Source organism: Podospora pseudopauciseta, assembly GCF_035222475.1.
Source record: "Podospora pseudopauciseta strain CBS 411.78 chromosome 2 map unlocalized CBS411.78m_2, whole genome shotgun sequence".
NCBI classification, from domain to species: Eukaryota; Fungi; Ascomycota; class Sordariomycetes; order Sordariales; family Podosporaceae; genus Podospora; species Podospora pseudopauciseta.
The window spans coordinates 416,741-433,099 of NW_026946663.1; the positions used below are offsets into that span (position 1 = coordinate 416,741).

At 54.2% G+C, this 16,359-nt stretch overlaps 3 protein-coding genes across 3 annotated transcripts; 2 read left to right on the forward strand and 1 right to left on the reverse strand.

The window, feature by feature from the left end:
* The first annotated feature begins 3,627 nt into the window (after positions 1-3,627).
* On the forward strand, positions 3,628-8,117 carry ASM1 (Cell pattern formation-associated protein asm-1). The gene is made up of 7 exons (XM_062909126.1): positions 3,628-3,645; positions 3,700-4,314; positions 4,607-5,114; positions 5,221-6,134; positions 6,195-6,327; positions 6,383-7,752; positions 7,972-8,117. The coding sequence occupies exons 4-6, from the start codon at positions 5,711-5,713 to the stop codon at positions 7,719-7,721; spliced, it is 1,896 nt and encodes a 631-aa protein (XP_062767873.1). The 5' UTR covers positions 3,628-3,645; positions 3,700-4,314; positions 4,607-5,114; positions 5,221-5,710; the 3' UTR covers positions 7,722-7,752; positions 7,972-8,117.
* A 1,899-nt stretch (positions 8,118-10,016) lies between these two features.
* QC763_200900 (uncharacterized protein) lies at positions 10,017-12,650 on the forward strand (the record flags this gene model as incomplete). The annotated part of the gene is made up of 1 exon (XM_062909127.1): positions 10,017-12,650. The coding sequence occupies one exon, from the start codon at positions 10,017-10,019 to the stop codon at positions 12,648-12,650; it is 2,634 nt and encodes an 877-aa protein (XP_062767874.1).
* A 772-nt stretch (positions 12,651-13,422) lies between these two features.
* QC763_200910 (uncharacterized protein) lies at positions 13,423-16,298 on the reverse strand. Its single transcript, XM_062909128.1, has 2 exons — positions 14,933-16,298; positions 13,423-14,874 (listed from the first exon to the last, which is right to left on the reverse strand). Exons 1-2 carry the CDS (start codon positions 15,354-15,356, stop codon positions 13,460-13,462), a joined length of 1,839 nt encoding a protein of 612 aa, XP_062767875.1. The 5' UTR covers positions 15,357-16,298; the 3' UTR covers positions 13,423-13,459.
* Positions 16,299-16,359: the final 61 nt, after the last annotated feature.

The window sequence follows — 16,359 nt, forward strand, 5'->3', positions numbered from 1 at the left end:
GTATCCCGAGTTGGGTGTGATCATTGTGCGATTGAAGATTTGCTCAAGTGTATGTCGGTCCAGTGGTAATGATAGAAACAAGGGTTTGATGTTGAGGTCGTTAGAGTGAGCTCGAGGTTGGAACAGATGGTGAGTGGCTCAAGCTTTCACATGGCCCGTGCTGTGCTGTAAGAAAGTGCGGCACTCGCCGAGCCCGAGATCATCACAGCCATTTCGTCAACCTCCAACCACCAACCAAGCAGCAGTCTCCAATCCTCTTTCCGCCGCCATTGTTTTCGTATTCTTTTTTTTCTTTCTCCCCCCCCCCCTCTTTTCTTGTTTCTCCCGCGAAGTGCCGTCTCAAGGCTGAAATTGTCTCTCTCTGAGCCTTATGAGCCTTATGCATCGCCGTTATGTCAAGTGCTTCCTGTCGATCTGTTAGTTTCGAACGTTTGGATATGCAGTATTTGAGCCGGGCAGGCACTGCATGAATCCGTCAGGCCAGTCTTCTATTACCATCCCCACGTGTTGGGGGGACGCACGACAGCCCAGCGGTGGCCTGGTCAGCGGGTTGCGCGCAGTTGATCTTGTTGACATCACAGCGTGGTCACAATGAAGCGTTTCTTTGCTGTTCCTGAAGCCAGTGCCTCAGATCAGATGCAGCAAGGTACACGGCGTGCTCGTGGTTCGGAAAAAGCTTATAGGATCTGGGAATGCCTGAGATCCAATGCATGCTCCAAGGCCAGGCCCTCCACGCCAGAAGGTGCAGAAAACGCAACGCCGGTGTTCGGGTTCATGTGCGTAACACGACGCTTGTTGCCCACCGCACCGCACTTTGCAGCAAATCGTGCATTGCAGCTAAATGGTCAATCGGAGTTTTTCTCGACTGATGCGGATATCGACTGATGAATCATACAGGCCGAAAAGACGTCTCGGGATCGGGCGGACTCTGAGTTCCCTCATCTCATCAATTGATTTTTGACCGGTTCTTGATTGTTCGTGGTCGCCAAAGGTGGTCTCGTCGACCTTGCTTGCAACCTCGCCATTCTTGATATAGCGGTACGGTGGTCTGGTGTGGTTACCTTATCTCTGACACTTTTGCAGAAGATCGGCAATCAAGAACCGGTCAAACGATATGTCAAGCCAAACGCAGCGAAAAGACGGGAGGGCCTCTCACTTACACACTACCCACCACGCCGTACATGTGCATTGCATACGGTATGTATGTAGATGCACCTACCACCCTGAGTGAGCGGCGCGTTGCATGCATTGGTTGCCGCTTCGACTAACGCACCAGCATCTTTTGATCTGTTTTTCTTCTTCTCTTTTCTTACCCACCAAATCCCCGTATGGATGGATGGGTATACTATGCGAAGCACGAAGGGCCTGGGCTCACGGGTCCCTCCCTGACAGCAAAGACACCACAAGAACAACTCCCATTGTGTCTTCCACCCAAGTCATCAGATCATGAGCCAAGAATATCAGCCAGCAATTTGCCATTCGCCTATCGTTGGTTTTGAAGTCCACGAAGACGACGAAAGAGCATCCCTTTCTGGACTAGCCTCTCGCCGACCAATCAGCCAGGACATGGCTGGTACCTACCCTGCATGAGAGGGGCTTGGTGGCGGGGAGGGGAGGGGGTGGCTGCAGCGAAACACCTGCTTTGCTTTTTGCACAGTGCGGGGGTTCAGGGCTTTCAACTGCTTCCAAATGAAGAACGCCTCCCCAGCAGTTCCGATACAATAAAAGATGTGATAGGACCCGGTAGTCGCGATATCAGGATGTCATATCTCTAATCTGGGCCGAGGAATGCAAAAGGAGAAGGGGAGGCAGAACATATCGGACTTTTGGGCGGCGGTATCGAGCCAGCCCCTTCGTACCCGCGGGGCGTCTTCTGTCACAGCTGAATCGGCTTGGTTCCCGGCCCTACGCTTTTCTGGGTAACTGCAGCAGTGTCGAAAATAAACATCATTGGTGTTTGCTCTGCCAGTCTTCCATGCTTGGCTATGGAAGTGTGATGGAACAAGTTGATGGTGGGAGATAGCGTGGTGATCGGCCCAGAGGAGACGGGACGGGTTGGACGGGCTCCCCCGTGTCTCTCGCTGCTCTCTTGCGAGACCCGAAGACAAGGCTGGGGAGGGGGCCTCGGGGAACCACTGCACACCACCGCACACCACCGCTTTCTTGTACTGGCGCGCGGATATCACCAGATGACAAGTCGGAGCAGTCTCATCGGCTGATTCGTGAAGAAAGCGCCCATCACAGAAACGTGGCTCACTGACGAGCATTGGCCGGCGGCTGTTTTCGAGAGCCTCTCTACCCACACACACCAGCAGGTCCTTCCCGCCGTATTCTCCGAGTGTCCGTTGAGCCTAATGTTTAGCTCTTCTCACTTGCCACTCAAACGGTCTATGAAATGGTGATTATTTCGTGGCTTGTCTGATGAATGATCCGTTTTGGGATGCCATTTTACCTACCCTCGATGATTTGCGCTACGCCACAGCCAGGACGCCTTCTGATTAGCCAGTGCAAGAGGTCTTGATGGGCTTTCCGGGGAAGGGGGGGCAAAGTAACACGGTATATAGAACACATTCCAACCACCCGTATCCAACTCACACATTTAATCTATTCGTACACGTCCGGAGGCCGAGCGGCAGCATGTCAGCATCACCACCCGCTCATAAGTTCGCAGCTGACTGATTCCATGGACAAATGGATTCGGACTGAACAACATGATGTGGGGCCAGGCATGGCTGCTACTAGAAGAAGCTGCCCATAGCCACATGGCTCAACATTCTTGCATCTACACTACAGGAGTCTGCCGGCGTATAATAGAGACAAGTCTATTGGCTAAGAAATCTCTTTACACTACAGCTCCCGCTCTGAGAAAGAACCCGGGAGGAAATGCGTTATTCCCCGGCCAATTCTTGCAGAAAAGGTGCCGGCGCTTAGAGGACGGCAAAGCTTCCTTGTTGGGAACCGTTCTTATCAGCTTATCTGATAGGTATCTATATACCCACCAGTTCGGGCACCAGAGCCTTAGTCCAAGCAATCTGCTTGTAAGTCCGGTGGCATGCTCTCAACGTTCGACTAGTAGGTATCACTCTACCTACCTGCTTGTCTGAACAGGAGAGGCAATGGCTCGAGGTGATAGCGTGGGCTGTAAGCATCATCCCCCCCAGGCTGCTGCTCATCATCAGTTGTTCGTTTTGTTGCGCACCCCACTCTCTCTTTGGACGGGAGGAGAGTGTTTTCTCACCCCCGCCCCCTCTTCTCTGTTTTTTTCTCCCCACTGGTAGCTCATGGCCAGTGCGACGTTGAAGACGTGTACCCGGGCTCTCGACTGGACGGACTGCCCACACGCCTCCCTGGGTGAGGGCTGCTGTTCCACCGCGGGCCACTAAACACGGCCGCTTACGCACACGCCCCATGATCCCGGTCGCGGCCCACATCCCAACCTCCCGTCTCCAGTCAGATTCGCTCAGAAGTTGTTTTCCCTGGTCGAGCCAGGCCCGGACAACAAACCACACCCTAACCTCCTCTAGCTTAGCCCCATCCTCCATCCCCATCCCCATTTGCCTTCCCCATTGCCTTTCCCTCTCTCCCTCATCACTCTCGTCTCTCGTGTCTTCAGCAGTTGTTGGAAACCAATATCAATGGAGAGTAGTGAATGATGGAGGATAGAGAAGTAGAAAGACATTTAGCTGAAGGATGGCGTAGTAAACAACAGAGTTCTCGTAGCGGGTAGCCTGGAAAGAAAACGAGAAGCTAACACCGTTGGCCCCTGCTCGCTTGTGTGCTCGGCGGAGGACACTTGCTGCTACCCTGGTTTGCTGCCCTTGCTCCTTGCACACTTGCTGGGGCCCTTTCGCGAAGGTCCCTGCCAGCACCACCCGGCACCACCACCCAGCATTTGGTTTTTGGTGCTCTGCTCCAGGCCTTGCTCGCCTTTTCGCCCTTTTTTTCTGCCAATCTAAGACCTTTCCGGTACTGTCTTTGGGCCATACCCCTCTTGAATGGTCGGCTGGCGAGCGAGCGGACCAGGGCAACACCGGTACGTACAGCTCAGAGAGAGCGGAACGGGACACCGGGCCAGGCTGGACGAGAGAGAGAAGAGAGAGCTCAGTTGTTTTCTCTGCTGGGGGGGGGGAGACACCCCGGCAAGCCCACAGAGAGCTGATCGTCCTCTCACCACCACCACCTAAATCAGGCCGCATCCCTTCCTCCTCCTTCTCTTCCCTCCTCCTCACCACCGCTCCACCGACCTCCCCCAAATTTTTTTTTCTCTCTTTTGGCTTTTGAAAGAGGCAGGAACGTCTGAGAGGCGAGGAACAGGTACGATCCGATCCGCACACGCACAGTTTTTCTCTTATCCACGCCCACGCCCATGCCCATGCCCACGGCCCCGTCCCCCGCCCCAATTTGTCTCGCTTTTTATTTTTTTTATTTTTTTATTTTTTATTTTTTACTGCTTGCTTGCTGGCCGTCCTGAAAAATTCTCCATCCCTTTTCTTTGCTCTGCCTCTTGCTTTGCTCTCTCATCTGCGTCTTGCTGCCTTGGTCATCCCAACTTTTTTTTTGGTTGTGCGCCTACCGATTTTGGAGCTAACCGAACCTGCATGAGCAGTTGTGCTGAGTCCCGACACCCCGAGTTGCTTGCCGGTTTAACTGGAGGGTCGAGCTACGAACAGAGCGCAAAAACGTTGTCGAGAGGGCCAAAAAGAACGCAATCAGGGACACCCAAAGCTTATCCCAACCCCAACCGCGTGTCTTTATCGTTGAGTTCAAACGTTGGTCGAGATCACCTGCAATTCTCATCTACCGCTGTTACTTCTGCATCCCACCTGCTGGTACCACCGCCTGCATAAAGTATCTTCGACCGCCCCTCGCCACCAAAGCATTGGACAGCCAGCCAGGCCCGACATCACAGAGATCCGCTTTCTCCCTCCATCTGAAGCTCGACTTCCTCGACGACTGCCTCGCGTCCGCTCACAAACACGTCCTTGGTCTTGTCCAGTGATCTGGTCTTGTTGTCAAATCCAACCAACAGCTACCGCGTCCAGCATTTTGCTATGCTGGTTTGATCGTGATCGCGGATTCCCATATCGCAACCACGCACCCGAGAAAAAAAAAAGGTTCGACCTATACCAACGTTCCTGGCGCCTACCGAGACTAGTACTCGACGCGCAGTCTCTTTTGGAGGAGCCCGAGAAAGTCAATTGGAGCTAACCATTGTCTCAGCTACCCAATTGGGCCACTCTAGAGAGCTTGTCGTGCTATAAAGCCTGACTGTCTCGTCTTGTCCCCCTCCTCGGCCCGACAGTAGTCTCCATCGTGGAGACTGGCGGTTACGTGACCGCAAACTCAGATTCACCCAGCTTCGAGAAATACCGAAAAGCTGGATCTCCCGTCGATCTCACAAGGGCATACCCGGGGTCCGTCCACCGAAGTGCCGTACTATCATCAGCAGCGACCGTTGTATGTGAACGAGAGACTGCCATCTTTACCTTTGCCGCAGCCTCCCCAGGCATATTCCTCGAGCGGTTCGTCACCCCGGGTAAGCTCGATATCATCTGCTGCAAGCTCCCACCTTGGTTCGCAGTCGTCCTTCACCTCAGCTGCGTCCTCCAACGGCCCCAAGACCCCAGGCACGCTTTCCCCAACGCTTCCGGGTAACTCTGTACCAGGCCCGCAGAGTCAAGGACATCCGGGATACGAGCATTACCCAGCGATGCAAAGTGGAACGGAGATGTACTACCAACCGGCACCTCACATGTCTACCGGCCAACAGCCGCCCCCGCAGACTGTCACTTCTCACTACGGCCAACAACAACCACCTCTGTTACACCCAGGTCCTCCTCAATACCCCCCAGCTCCCTATGGAAGTCAGTACGGTTACGGAAATGGCCTTGCCTCTCCGCAGACAGGACCGCCCTCGGTGTCAAACCCGATGGGTGGTGGTCAGCCAGTCCTCCCTCTCCCCGGCGTGAACCAGCCAGGCATGCCCAACAACGCATACACGGCCGGCTTCGATACGACTGGCCAAGTCGCGCCACCGGGCATGAAACCCCGCGTGACAGCAACGCTTTGGGAAGATGAGGGCAGCCTGTGCTTCCAGGTCGAGGCTCGCGGCATCTGCGTCGCCCGCAGAGAAGGTTTGTTAATCCATTGTCCAAGCCATGGCACCGCCTCTGTTTGCTAACTCTGTCGCCCAGACAACCACATGATCAATGGTACCAAGTTGTTGAACGTGGCAGGAATGACACGTGGGAGACGCGATGGTATCTTGAAAAGCGAGAAGGTCAGACATGTGGTCAAGATTGGCCCCATGCATTTGAAGGGTGTCTGGTGAGTGTGGCTCGCTCTTGGTGGCGTGAGGTGACCTGCTAACATGGTTCTTTAGGATCCCATTTGACAGAGCTTTGGAGTTTGCCAACAAGGAGAAGATCACCGAGCTTTTGTACCCCCTATTTGTGCACAACATCAGCTCCCTGCTTTATCACCCTGCGAACCAAAGTCGGGCCAACCAGGTTTTGACCGCGACGGCAGAGCGCCGGAAGCAGGATAGTCTGCGCGCAGGTCAACCACCAAATGGCCTGCCGTCTATTCAGCAGCAGCCGCAGCACCACCATCACTCGATGTCCCTTCCCGGTCCTCAAGCTCCTCTCCCATCGCATTCCAGCATGGGCCGCCCCTCGATTGATCGCGCGCACCCCTTCCCCACCCCTCCCACCAGCGCTTCCAGTGTGATGGGTCCTATGGGTGCCTCTGAGAACTTTCAATGGAGCCAGCAGAGCATGAACAACGGCCAGACGAGTCAGATCTCGATTGACACCACTTTGAGCAACAATGCCCGGTCGTTACCCAACACACCTGCGACCACGCCTCCCGGGTCTACCCTTCAAAGCATGCAGAATTACCCCCCGGTCAGCCAACCATATGACAGCTCGCGCCAAATGTACCAGGCACCGCCCCCGCAACAGTCCTCGTACACTTCTGCGAACTCCAGCACCCAGGAAAGATCCATCTACGGCCAGTCCAACTACGTAAAAACTGAAATGGCCCCCCCAGCCGGTCGCGCCACGGGCCAGGGAAACGAGCAGGGTGACTCGAAGCCGCAGAATGGGCTGATGCACGGCGAAAACCAACCTGCCTCTGGACAGGAAGAGGAAGCCGACCACGAGCATGACCCCGAGTACACTCACGACAGCGGGGCCTATGACGCAAACCGCAACTCGTACAACTACAGCAACCCCCAAGTGGCCTCGTTACCAAACGACCACGCTCATCTGTCTCCCGAGATCTCTGGTTCTCCCCACCAAGCTGGTTCCGGAAGAGCGACTCCTAGGACCGCCGCTGCCCCGCAATCATACTATGCCCAGCAAGGTTACCACACACCACCGCGCGCACCCGGTCAACCGTCAAGCAATCTCTATAGCGTGATGAGCAGCGACCGCAATGCTCCCAACGGAACCAACGGCAGTGACGTCTATGCCAGCCAGCCGGACATGAACTCGATGCCAAACGGCTATGCGCCCCAACCACCAGTGCTGAATGGCTCAACATCTTTGAAGCGCGGTAGAGACGACGATGACGACAGACCGAGCAGCGGCGGTGGCGGCATGTCAATGGACATGAAGAGACGCAAGATGCTTGATGGCAGCGGGTCGATGCCATCACCCACTTTCAACCCCCCCATGGCGCAACCTGCTTCTACCATTCCTTCACAAAGACGGAGGTAATACGGCGATAGCATTTTGATTTTCGCGACGAGTACCATCATTAGCGGCGTTGGCGGGACATTGTGAGTCTGAACACGAGACGAACCGGATAGTGAGAGACGGGTACTTCTGTCCAAGCTCTCTTTGCAGAACCAGACGGCAAGCTAGTTCTGTAAAAGCGAAGGCAGAGACCAGACGCACCAAACACACATACACCCACACTCCTTGCTCGTTTTCTGTGCAAAATCTTGCTTTTTTGTACTCGCTCAAGACGAACGACCAACAACGAAGGGCTCTTTTTTTTCCCTGGGAGGGCCCGGGTTCTCAAGGACGATTGCTCAGGCGAGCAAAACAGCTGACGATTCTCTTTGTTGGATGCTTGCTGATATGGCTGTACATGGCTGATGAATTAACGGATTTTTTTGCATGGGCTGGCTAGGCGGGTCTAATCACTAAAGAGGATGGGCCAGGGGGGTGAGAGCAGCTTCTCTCATCCCTTGGGTTCGGGATGACATTTTTTTCTTCTCACTCGCCAAAAAACAAAGAAGGTTTTTGTCGGAACCGTCGCCTGTTTATGATCCTAGGCGCGGAGGCGGCAAAGAAATGTGACGATAAAACTGGACTGGTCCTTTTTTTCTGCTTCTCTAGGGCTGGGGCTGCTGCTGTCGGGTTTCGTGGGGGGACAAACAGCGACGATTACTCGACATAGAGCCGAGGATATCAGAGGATGTCGATTAGGGGATGTGCTCGCACTGGTTGATTGGTCAGCGATGAAAGTCCTGGTTGACTTGGCTGGTGTGGTGGCATAGGATCTGTTTGTTGCCGTTATAAACTGTTTCCCATCTTCTGTATGATTGTTCGAGTTGGTCGGTGAGCGTTCCGGACATGATGGAAGAAGGAAAGGCGGTTAGCGGGATCAGATGAGCGAAAGCAGCAGCTGCAGCAGCGGTCGCCTATGAGTGAGAAAGCGGTTCAACAGACTTTTTTTTCTCTCTACTCTCTTAACCATTGTTCATTTTTCCTAGCTCATGACGCTTATGACCAATGACTCTCGAATATTATTCTCTTTTTTCTCTCTCTTTCAATTGCTTCAAACAAAAGTTGCGGGTGGGGGGAGAGGTACGATGGAAGGGGATGGGATAGGGGAAGGCGTGAGGGGGTTAGGGGTTGTTGTTGTTGCTGTTGTTGTGTGTATGTTGCTGCTGACTGATGATGATGTCAAATGATGGATGGTTTTTTTTTTTGATGTCGTCGCGCGTTGGAAATGGTTGATGGACTGGAAATGGTTGATGGGGTTTTGGTGGGAAGGGGGATGGATGTTTTTTTTTTTTTTTGATTGTTTTTTCTGTTGTGTTTTTTTGGTTCTTGAGGTTTTTATCAGAGTAACGACTTTATGAGAAAAAAGAGAGATTTAAAGTTTACAACAACCCAAAAAATTTTTTTGATTGCCTTTGACAGATGCGGGATGTGAAGAAGACAGGAGAGGAAATAGGGGGCGTGGTTTTATGTTAGTTGATTTTGTCTTGAGATAAGTGCTGTGGTTTTGGTTGGTTTTGATCTGTTGTTGACATCATCATCAGGGGCGGCAACACGGCGGCACGGTCTAGTTTGCGGCCGGTGAGACTAAGGGGATATGATTGATGGTGGGTAGGGTGGTAGGTTAACAGAGACCGCGATCAAATGTCAAGGTTGTGTTTGTAGATGTTTGTCATGGTCCTCTTATAGACTGCGAGTCTCATGTGCCGCCAATCGACGCCGGTCATGACTACTACATCCTGACCCATTTATATTCAGGGGGTTAGTATACAGTCACTTGAACCTCAGGTGTAGTCCCTTGGACGAAGCTTTGTTGGGGCGGCTGTCCTTCCAATCTGTCGAAACATCTGGATGGCTATTCAAGGCATGAATGTTGAAACGGCGGGTTTAAGGGGGGTGGAGACACATGCAAGGGACGCGCACATGTAAGGGGCAGGTCACGTGTCATAACCGTTGCTGGGCCACAGGGATAAACAGGCACAAACGCTGGCCTGAGTCGAAATGATTGGCTGGCCAGGACCAGGTGCCGTCGCAATCAAAGCAATTTCCCCCAGAGGGACAGGCCACTGGAAGCACTATCAGCGCCATAACTCGGTGCAAGTACCACCAGCATCACAACAACATCCCACCACCGACAAATCCCTTTTTGCACAAGATTAGCTAGCTAGATTTCGGGGCTCTCTGCTTGCGATTTCTACTGACAGATTGCCTATCTGCAGCAAACCTGACGCGGGTAACTGACTTGCTTTTGTCCGTGTACACACTGTGGTCGACCGCAGCATGGCAGCGCCGTTATCGCCGACGCCGAGCGCGGCTCTCAACTTCTCAACGCCATCGGGCAGCCTGCACCACGGCGGACCGTACGAAGCTCGACCTTATTTGATGAGGGATTCCTCCACCTCACAGCCGGACCGTTATAGCACCGAGAACGGCGCCGTCATCGTCGAGGAGCAGCAGAGCAGCAGAAACAACCACCACCACCACCGTAGCCGCGACGGGTCGCCTACCCCGCGTGGACCCTCACCGCCCAAGGTTCGCCCTGGTTCAACCTCGCGCATCATGTCGGGCAACGAACTTTCACCGCTCAAGATTCTGCAGTCGCACCAGCACGCGCAGGTCCAGGCGGCACACCAACAGCAAAGTACAGCCTCATCATCACAGCCCACTTCTGCCGATTCTACTAGTAGTGGTCAACAGCCAGAAGATCTGACGTCGCCTCCTCCGCCAAGGAATTCTTCTTCCATGCCCCCGCCGCCGGCGCTGCAAAGCCCGAGAAAAGCACCGATCAAGAGATTTCCCATCCGAGTCAACCAGCCCGGCCAGTTGTCCTCGTCCAACGAAAGCTCGCGACGCCCGTCCAACGAACGCCGCGGGTCTGACGAGCAGCAGCAGCGATTGGGCAGCTCCATGGGATCGTCGTCCCACCGGCCGGAAAACATGCTGGAGAACGAGGGGGTGAAGCACGCGATTGAGATTTTTGAGGACGACATCAACTCTGATGATCACAACGACGGTGAGGTTGATATGGATGATAGCAACAACCGTCACAGACGGAGGGACGCAGACGGGGACGAGAGGATGGGCATGCAGGACGAGACGACGATGGACGATGACGACATTGGCGCGAACGATACCATGACCAGCACGTTTAGCACGTTTTCCGCTGTGCCAAAGGCGACGGTTATGGGCATGAGGAGTGACAGCCCGACCAAGTTTTCCATGTCCACGTCGTCGGGGCCGACGCCGAGGGGGGGGAGGGCGAATAATGGGACGGGGGTCCCGGATCGGTCGGGCGCGCAGCAGTTGTATGACGGTGGGGGTTCGACGAATCTGATGGACTTTACGGAGAATTTGCGGTTTGGGAGTTATGGAGCTCAGCCTATGCCTTCGAGACGGGGTGGTCAGGCGTCGCTGTCGTCGTCGTCGACGTCGGGGAGGGGGGTGGGTGCTACGCCGCAGAGGAGTGGGGTTGCGAATCTGCTTGATTTTGATATCCCCCCGGCGCCGACGCCGAGGAGCGTTCCGACTATTACTCCTCGGGAGCTGGAGTCGCTCAAGTCGGGGTTTTTGTCGGAGATTTCGAGTTTGAAGGCGAGCCTTTCTGGCAAGGAGGCTGAGGTGCAGCATCTCAAGACTGCGGTGGGGGATGCGGAGAAGAGGGTGGGGGAGTGCATGGAGCAGCTTCGTGAGATTCAGGATGTGCACGAGTCCCTGACTACCGAGAAAGACTCTTGGGAGCGCCGAGGAAGGGAGATGGAGGTTGTTCTGCGGCAAGTCAAGGAAGAAATTGTCATGACCCAGCGCGAGAGAGAGGAGTTGGAATTCAAACTTCACGAATCAGAGCAGAGAAGAGAGGCAGCAGAGATGATGGCCCAGGACGCCGAGTCGAAAATGGCGGGTATGAGAGCTGGTCAGGCAGCCGGGAGCCATAACGCCCCTGGACAGGCGATCAACGCCAACAAGGAGGTCGAGTTGGCCGTCGAGCGAGTAGCCAAGGACCTCCACGCGCTTTACAAGTCCAAGCACGAGAACAAGGTTGCCGCCCTGAAAAAGAGCTACGAGACGCGCTGGGAGAAGAAAGTCCAAGGTCTGCAGGCTCAGCTGGACGAACTGACGCGAGAGAATGAGGACTTGCGTCATGGGAGGGCGAACCAGATCAACAACCTCAACCACCACCGCATTGCCGAGCTGGAGGAGGAGCGCGCGCAGAATGCGGCTCATATCCGTGAGCTGGAAGCCGAGAGCCAGAAGTTGGAGGCTATCCTGAGGACTGTCCAGGCTGACAATGCCGAGCTGAGGCTGCTTTTGGAGAGGGAGCGGGTCGAAAAGGGGGAGCTGGTGCAGCTGGCGGAGGAGATGATGAATATGCAGGCCACCCTTGCTGCTGCTGCGCCTGCGCCGGCGCCTGCGCCGGAGCCGGAGCCGGATCCGGAGCCCGCGCATGCTCCTGCTCCTGTTAGGACGATCAAGTCCCCTTCTCCTGAGCCAGCGCCAGTTGTTGCGCCTACGCCGAGCAAGACGCTGAATCGGAGGCAGAGCATGCTTGGTGGACCTGCAAAGACGCCTGGTACCGGGCTGGGAGTGAGATCGAGCATGCCGCCGCCCAGTAGGTCTACTGGGTTGGGGGTCACGGATGAGAATCATGCTCCTCCCACGGGGAATAATTTCCGGATGAGCGTCGGGCCAGGCGGGTTCAGAGCTTCTGGATTGAGGGCTCCGGGAGGAGGCCCGCAAAAGATGGGACTGGCGAGGAGCGGGAGTGTAGCTGGGCCGCATGAGAGGACCAAGAGCTCGAGCAGCGGCACTGGAGGACTACCCCGCCCCGGATCGGGGCAAGGGAGGGGGTTGATGGGGAGTATTGAGAAGATGGGCGGCGGTGGGTACAGCAGCGGTTATGGGAGGAGAAATGACTGAGGGATGGGTTATGAGATGATGATGCCTTGTACGGATTTTGACGATTTTTTCTTTTTCTTTTACAGCTTTGATTCTGTTTTGTTGTTGTTTGTTGCAAAAGACTTTGGCGTGTGGGGCGGGAAGAGAGAGGTGGGAGTTGCTGCGTGTTTGTTGGTTGACTGTCATTCTCGATTTGTTTTTCTACAAGGCCATACTGGCGGTGTGGGCAATGGGTTCTTGAGGTATTTTTGAAGGAGGAAAAAAGTTAAAGTCAGTCATGGAGGGAGGGGTAAAGGCGGCGTACGTAGTAGGGAAAGATATTTCAGATACCCCCCCTTTGCATATAGGCCATTAGCTATTTCATGGTTTCTTTTCTTTTTTCCCCCCCCCAAGGCTTGTACTGTTGATCTTTCGTGCTTCTTGGGATGGGTGGTGCTTGTCCGGTTTCTGGCTATGATAGACATGTTCGCGGCGGATTGATTTGGGGCTTGTATCCAGTATCATAAAGGCATCTTCCCTTGTTAAGATCGTAAATTTATTGTGTAATCATTCATCTAGTTTCTGCCACTGGATATATATCTCATGTCGATCTGGTCTTGGACGAACAAGTATTGAAACCTCTCAAAAGGTTGTAATCTATTAATAATTATTCATCAAAAAGTTTCAGCTAGGTCTCCTAAGTTAGGTATCAGGTAGGTATCAGGGCCTCGTCTACAAGTCGTGCGGTCATTTGATAGTCATAAGTAATATACACGCGCCCCCGCCCCCCCAACCCTTTCCCCCGCCCCCCCAACCCTTTCCCCTTTTTCTAACTCCAATTCTTTGTCTCCTCACTGCTTATCCTCCTTGTCACACATCTCCTCCAACCTAATATCCCCATCCATCTGCCCCAACTCCTCATTACTCCGCTGCCCGTGATGCACCACCTTTACATCATTCCCCAGCGCCTCATCCATCTCCCTCCTCCACTTCTCACCCCTCCTCTTCAACAAGAAAATCGCCCCATTCCCCGTGATCCACGCAAATAACCCCACCATCAGACACAACCACCGATTCCCCATGGCGTCAATCAACGGCTGTGCAAGAATCGCTCCCACGCAAGAGACAAAGTTTCTCACAAAGTTATTGACCGCTACCCCAGACGAACTTCTTTGGGGCATGAACTCTGTCAGCATTGTCGTTACCGCACCAAAGACTAGCATACTCCCTACTCCAAAGAGAAAGGTGGCGATGGCTGGGGCGGCAATGTACTTGAGCCCCTGACTAGCAGTGAAACCGTACACGATGAGAGAAAGCGGGTATAGAGAAGCAGCAAGCCACATGTTCTCTCCCATACGGTCCTCAGGGAGGTATATCAATTTGGGGGGGCTGACGCTGTCGTCGAAGCGGCCGGCGCGAAGTGCTTCGCGCTTCATTATGTGGTCGAGCCAGCGGCCGCCGACGGTGGAGGCGGTGATGTACCCCAAGGAAGGAGCGAGATACATGCAGCCGATGATGGTGCTTGTGAAATTGTAGGGTGGAGTGGAATAAGTTGATTGAATGGAGATGTTGAGGACGAAGAGAGAGCCAAAGGCCACGCTGGCCGAATAGACTGATATCAGCACCGGTGGATAGCGAAGGTAAGCAAGGACGGTGAGGGGGTCCCAAAGGAAGCGCTTGATGGTTGAAGCGGCGGATTTGATCGATTTGGCTGTCGTGGTGACACGGGTCAGAGGGTTGGCGGTTGGATCGGGGGAGCTGATGGGGGCTGTAGCCGGCTTCTTGTTGGCAAGTGTTTCTGGCAGACAGAAGAAAATCATGAGGAGCATGACGCCACCGTAAATAGTCAGGAACCACATCGTCGAACGCCAACCAAAGGCTCCAGATAAGCTACCGCCAGTAAGGGGGCTAATCAGCGGGCCGATGAGAGGGCCGAGATAGAAGAGGCCCATAGCTCTCCCACGCTCGGCCGGTTCCCAGATATCGGCAATGGTGCCGGCGCCGACGGCCTGAACAGAAGCTGACGCACCGCCTCCCAAGATTCTCATGACGATCAACATTGAAATATTGACGCTGATGGCGCTGAGTGCCGAGAAGACGACAAACATGGTGAAGGAAATGATGTAAATTGTCCGGCGGCCGAGGGTTTCAGAGAACGACGACCACCAGAGAGGAAAGATGGACATGGCAAGCATGTACATGGCCACCGTCAAATTAGTAATTGTGGTGGTTGCGTTCAACTCTTTTGCCAGGTCAGGGAGGGCAGCTACACGTTGTCAGTCAGCCTCCACAGTGTAGAGGGAAGAGGAAGAAACAAGACTCACGCAGAAATATACCAGAACCCATAGGGGCGCCAGCGGCAGCTAGAGCAACGACAGCTGTGATGGTCCATTTGGTGCCTCTCTTGTATTCTAGTGGTGTCTCGACTTCGGGAATTATGGTGAATCTTCCAAACAGGCCACGCCGTTGGGATCTTGGAACGATAGGATTGTTTGGTCGAACAAAGGAAGAGCTCCGCCGCGATCTCGTCTGGGTGGGTTGAGTAGGAGAGAGTACATTCTCACGGTGTGATAGGCTTATCCCACCCTGGCCGGGTACATCATCCACGATGACGGCTTCTTCATCGGTGCTTATCGACGTTCCTGTGTGGCTGCCGACCTCGAACTCTTCTTGGCCCGGGGACGATGGTCGGTCCGGCTTGGCAACGGATCCGGACCGACCATTCTCGTCAGAAGAGCCAACGGCCATGACCTGTTAGACTTCGATAAGATGAGTGCTGAAAAGGAGCGGCGGGCCTGTCGTTGGCAGCCCCATATGATAGGGGCAGGTTCGATCGATGACGAAATAGGAAAGGAAAAGATTCCTAACATCTAGTATAAATAGGGGACGATATGAAATATTATTTTAGGGGAGGTAGAGCTTGGCCGGGAATAAGCAGGCCGAGTGGGTGCTTCGACATCCTCGGCATCGCTTCTTCTGGGGCCGTTCCCAGTCCCGGGGCACGGTCAAACAAGCCGGTCTCTTTTAGCGTTGAGGAAGGAGCTGGCTGCCCCATGGGGAATCATCCATGGGAGTGCGGGTACGGGGTATGAGCCTGTAGCCGAGCGGATGGGAACCTATTACCAAGCAGTTCCTTCCACTGATACTGAATTAACAAGCTTCCGATACCCGTTGAGTTTTTGATTCGGACGAACATCTCGAAGCACCAAAAGAAGCCGGCTTTGACCAACGGGCTCGGAAGCGAAAGCGGCGAAATCACCCTTCTAAACGGCAAATTCGGCAACTCGCGACAAACTGCTCCTGTTTCCAGCACACCATGACAAACCGATTCCAACCGCCTCGTTTTGTGCACGCCTTGTGCTCACTGCCGTGGCATCATCGATGAATGCAAAGTCGGGAAACATAGGTATGAGCGGGAAAGATGCAGCATCGTGCTGACTGCATTGGAGAAAATGGCGGCAAATCCATTGCTTCGGCCGGAAGAGGATATAAGATGAGGAGGAAGGATCAATATTAAGGAGAGCAGCAGTCCTAACAGGCAGAATCATGGAGACACTGGGCTATCGGCCGTGATACTAACGTCCTGCCGGGCACCTCAATGGGTTGTCGTTGAAAGATGCAGGGACGTCCAGCCCTAAAGACTTTGACAGCACCCCGCAACCCCACATTGACTCACCCTCGCCCTGCCGCGTTGGAGGGGCACAACATGAGCCCCTCTGTATCCTCTGACCTACGGCCTGGCACCCGGTGA

Bases quoted from the DNA above. Each gene is read 5' to 3' on its own strand.
- ASM1 (XM_062909126.1), top strand. From the start codon at position 5,711: ATGCAAAGTGGAACGGAGATGTACTACCAACCGGCACCTCACATGTCT. The intron at 6,135-6,194 runs GTTTGTTAATCC...TCTGTCGCCCAG, and splicing joins CTGCGTCGCCCGCAGAGAAG to ACAACCACATGATCAATGGT. The intron at 6,328-6,382 runs GTGAGTGTGGCT...ATGGTTCTTTAG, and splicing joins ATGCATTTGAAGGGTGTCTG to GATCCCATTTGACAGAGCTT.
- QC763_200910 (XM_062909128.1), bottom strand. From the start codon at position 15,356: ATGGCCGTTGGCTCTTCTGACGAGAATGGTCGGTCCGGATCCGTTGCC. The intron at 14,875-14,932 runs GTGAGTCTTGTT...GACAACGTGTAG, and splicing joins GGGTTCTGGTATATTTCTGC to CTGCCCTCCCTGACCTGGCA.